The 4410-nt window shown below is 46.2% G+C and overlaps 1 protein-coding gene across 2 annotated transcripts; it reads left to right on the plus strand.

Moving 5' to 3' along the window:
* Nucleotides 1-1049: 1049 nt before the first annotated feature.
* On the plus strand, nt 1050-4168 carry CDCA8 (cell division cycle associated 8; the record flags this gene model as incomplete). Of its 2 annotated transcripts, none has more annotated exon segments than XM_021381919.1 (7): nt 1050-1125; nt 1441-1577; nt 2252-2331; nt 2574-2675; nt 2863-2989; nt 3613-3699; nt 4045-4168. In XM_021381919.1, coding segments are annotated over 7 exon segments (651 nt in total), but the record flags the coding sequence as incomplete, so codon positions are not given.
* Nucleotides 4169-4410: the final 242 nt, after the last annotated feature.

Here is a 4410-nt window from a genome sequence, read left to right on the forward strand (position 1 = left end):
GGGGCGGGGCGGGCTTCCCCTGAAGCGGCGCTTGGAGGCCGTCGCTGAGGAGCGGTGGGACGCGGCGCGCGGGGCTCCCGCGAACAGAACGCGGGCGGGTGCGCCGCCCCCTCTGCCCGGGGCCGCTCGCTCTCCGCCGGAACGCGTGCTGTGCGCTGCCCGCTCCTGCGGCGGCGTTAAAGCGCGCCTGGGTGTGTTGCGGGAGCTGTCCCGGCTACGTACCGGAGTGACGCTTCCAAATGAAATATCTTCTTTCTAGCTAAAGGGGGAAGCCAAAAAGCCCTGGAACAGGCGGTGACGGTAGGTATCCAGCACAAACACTAAACTTTCCTGAGCGTGTTGTGCGTTCCTGTAGGAACTGAAGGCTATGTGTGTCCGCAGGAGCGCTGCAATAGCACAGGTTATGCATGCAAAGTTGGAGATGACCTCTCAGATCCCCAGGTCCAACCCCAACCCATCCCACCAAGTGCCACGTCCCCAAGTGCCACGTCTCCATGGTTCCTGAAGCCCACCAGGGACGGGCACGCTCTGGGCAGCCTCTGCCAGTGTGCTTCTCCCAATCCTCTTTGCATTTTAGTGTTCTTCAAGGATGGTCATCAAACAAACAAACAAACACACGCCATAATCACCCTCTATTGACTGCTCCATCATCGCACACGTTGCCTAACGCACCAGCACTTCTCCCCCGCTATCTATAAGGTTGCTCGGCTACCCTGAAGTCATTTTGCAGAGCCCCGCGCTGTGGGGATTTGCTCCTTGGTCTCTGGAAGAGCAGGTGCCTTTCAGTAAGCTAATGCATTGCTGTGGTGGTTGAGCAGCAGGGAGTGAGTGAAGCGTGCTTGCACCTGCCCAGCAAAGCGTGCTGGTGCTGAATGGCACTGAGATCTATGATGTCCAGAGTCATGTGGAAGGACCTTGTCTGAGCACAACAGAAGAACGTAAAGATATTTTTGCTGTGAAATAGTTCTAAAGATTTTGCCTGCAACTTTGACTTATCACAAACACGCGCTGCTGATCATCTTTACACTATGATGACTTCTTAATCCTAGGCAGACTTGGGAATAACGGAAATAAACAAGCTAACAGCAGAATTTATCCAGACTCCTTTAAAAATCGTCAGGAAAGGTCAGTAGTTAACATTCTGCGGATAGTAATTTGGTTCTTAGCTACAGCATTCACTACGTTTAAAGACAGGGATGTAATTCTACCTTTACTCCTGCTACCTGAAGTAGTTTTACTTGCTTTAATTAAAGCATTCTGAATAATTCACAACAGTGTTCTCTTTACTGTTGTCATTGGAATTCAGATTTAGAAGCAAACTGTTGCCAAAAGAAGCTTGTAGTATACTTGCTTACCTTAGCTAATGATCAGCTATGTCACGTTAGTATTTTTTTTATTTTTTTTTCTGTCAACTTGGATAATGCTTTCTCCTTTTGGTAGAAAAATCTAAACAGGGTATCGAAGCTATTGAAGAAGCAGCAGAGGTTCCTTTGCTTCCTCCAGCAAAGAAAGCAAAACACGATAGCCAGCTTCTTCCGGAGCAAGCCGTTGCAAGTACTAATCCAAGAAATGGAAAGGTAAGTAGCTGCTCTTTGTGATGACTTTTACTCCCAGGATATAAACTGCGTTCTGAGACAATGCTGATGCCTATGGTAGGACATCTGTGCAGGATGCTGTAAGGGTGACTTTGAAAAAGCTGTTGCTTCCTGATCGTTCCAGTGACGCAGGAAGCTGGCTTTCATTGGCAGGTAGTGCTGTTACTTGTGGCGAGCAAAGTGACTGTGCTGCGAGTTACCTCCGCTCTTATTCCTGTTGTACTTCTGCACGTGAAAGCCTCATTCTTCTCATCGGAGAGGGTGTCTTCAGCGCTGTTGTTTGTAGGGAGTGGTATTCCCTACAGCAGAACAGTCTGGGCCATGTTGAAAATATTTACCAGTAGTACTTCTCAGTTTTTTAGTTTATGAATTTTGCTGTGGGCAACAGTAAATACGTGAACCGTCCCAAGTCAGATTAGAAGTTAACGTGGTCTGTTATCCTCCTGAAGTTCTACAACTGATCTTTGGAGAAAGGATGTGAGAATAATACTTGAATGGGGAAGGTCTCAGAGGTTTGTCCAGTGGTTTGTTTCAGACTCTTGTGCTGCAGGAAGGAGCCTGTTGAGCCAAGCGTTTTGTATGGGAGCACTTGCTCGGTGCAGACTTGGCTGTCATAGGAGAAGGAAATGACTGACTTGGCAGCTAATGTGTTTCAGGTGAGGACATCCACTAAAAAAGCACCAGCGTCCAGGAGCAGAAGAGCTCCTTCAGCAAGAGTGAAACGCATGAGTAAAAGGTAACGGGGATGAGTTTCGTGGCAGGAATTCAGAAATAGAGAGTAAGGGTGCAGTGCTAACGTAGCTGCTGAATGGGGTGGTGCGTGGCTTAGCAGGCTGGATGATGTTGGCATGCCATGCTGTAGGGGGATTAGGGAGAACCTCGGGTCATCTCATCTAAGTCTTTGGTAAGACAGTGCTTACGTATCTGTTAAAGTTATTCTTCTGAGAGCAGGGCTTTACTTACATGCTTCCTTTTAAGCAGATCAAGCAAAAGCAGTTTTATCACTCCAGCTACTGGTAGAAATCTTGATCTCTGTGCTCGAGGAGGCGCCTCCACTGTCACACCCCGGTTTGATTCCAGGTTTGTATTCTATTACGTTTCTCCGTTAATTTCTTATACAGAGGAGTGCCTTGCTGCTTGCTTCTTACATCTCCATCGTCTATATGCAGAATATCTTCCAGCAGCGCTTTGAACCTGAAATGGAAGACTTCTGGTCCAAGTGCTTTAAGCAATTGCAGTAAAATTCCTTACCTGTTGCTTCTTCCAGAGTTTTCAAGACGCCGGGTTTGCGCACGCCTGCAGTAAATGAACGCGTTTACACCATCTCTGCTAACGGCAGCCCCCTTGCTGATGGCAATGATGTCTTCATTACCGTTCCTGTTGGAGGAGGGGAGGTAAAATCAAACTTCAATCTGTAAAATCCATGCAGCAAGGAGAGCTTGTACCTTCTTGGGTCCTTATCAGTTTCAAGGGACTCTTGTTCATCCATTCTCTTCTGCTTACTTGTGCCACCGCCGTTTATCAGGAGGTAAATGTCGCTTAAAAAGAACCTTAAGAAACTATTAGTCAGAAGCAGGAGCTGTTTGATCTGGTCTAAGCAGAATGCAGACTGTTGCTTTGCTGTGCTTTTTAAGTAATGCTTAAAGCAGCTTCTGCTCATGGTAGTGTGTTGGTACACTAAGGGCAGGTATAGAATCATAGACTTGCTCAGGTTGGAAAAGACCTTCAAGATCGAGTCCAACCACAACCTAACCATACTACTCTAACAACCCACCGCTCAATCATGTCCCTGAGCACCACATCCAATTGGATTTTAAACACGTTCAGGGATGGTGACTCCTCCACCTCCCTGGGGAGCCTATTCCAGTGCTTAATGAGATGAGCTGGTCAAGCTGGATGCGGTTCTTGGCACATACGTGGTCTCCTAGCATGCATGACGTTTTATTTTTGCTGCTTCTAGCTGCTGCAGCTAAACAACTGGGAAACACGGGATTTGATGGTGTTTGTTTTCTTACAGAGCATTCGTTTAACAGCAAGTGATCTGACCAAGAAGAATCTTCTTCATCTCAATCCGGAGGCGCGAGGCATTATGAAGAAGCTATCTGTAAGTCTATTTTTCTTATTTTTTTTTTTCTATTTGAGACCTGAAGCTGTAATGCAGCATTGTCTCTGTCCTTAATTGTTATCCTTAACTGTTGAGCTATTGAGCTGTAACAGAAGCTTCTTATTATTTCAAGTCTTGTATCTTTGCTCCTACCACTGGTCAAGAAGAAGCATGAACTGGGAAGGGAGGGAGGGATAAAACCTCACACTTGTAGAGAAATAACTATTGTCAGCATCGTGAAAAAACTGAATCGAAACTAAAGGTGTCTTCGGCTTCAGGTGGAAATCGGAAGTGGCTGTGGGATATAATCTCTTTGGCTATTGATGAATTTCTCTTTCCTTCTAGGTTCGTCTTGCAGAAGCTTGTAAGCAGTGCAAAAACCCATAGGTGAAGGTCAGTGAATGTCAACACCTTTTGTAAACGTGGAACTACTGTAAGCTACAAGTACACTTTATTTGCTGTCCTATAATTCTGTGAGCATTCATTTAAACAAAACAAACAAACAAAAAAAACCCAGCAAAGCAGTTGAAACCAGCGCCATATAACTGACAATGCTGTTAAAATTCAAACGTCCTTTTCCAGCTGTCAGAGTGATTCAGTTGTAGCTGGCATGAATCACAGCTACCTGGCACCTAATAGTTAACCATATTCATCACCCAAATTCATTTCCCGTTCTGTCTGAGCCCTGTGTGCCTCTAGAGAGTGGGTAAG

This window comes from Numida meleagris, unplaced genomic scaffold (genome assembly GCF_002078875.1).
Source record: "Numida meleagris isolate 19003 breed g44 Domestic line unplaced genomic scaffold, NumMel1.0 unplaced_Scaffold1268, whole genome shotgun sequence".
Lineage (NCBI taxonomy): Eukaryota > Metazoa > Chordata > Aves > Galliformes > Numididae > Numida > Numida meleagris.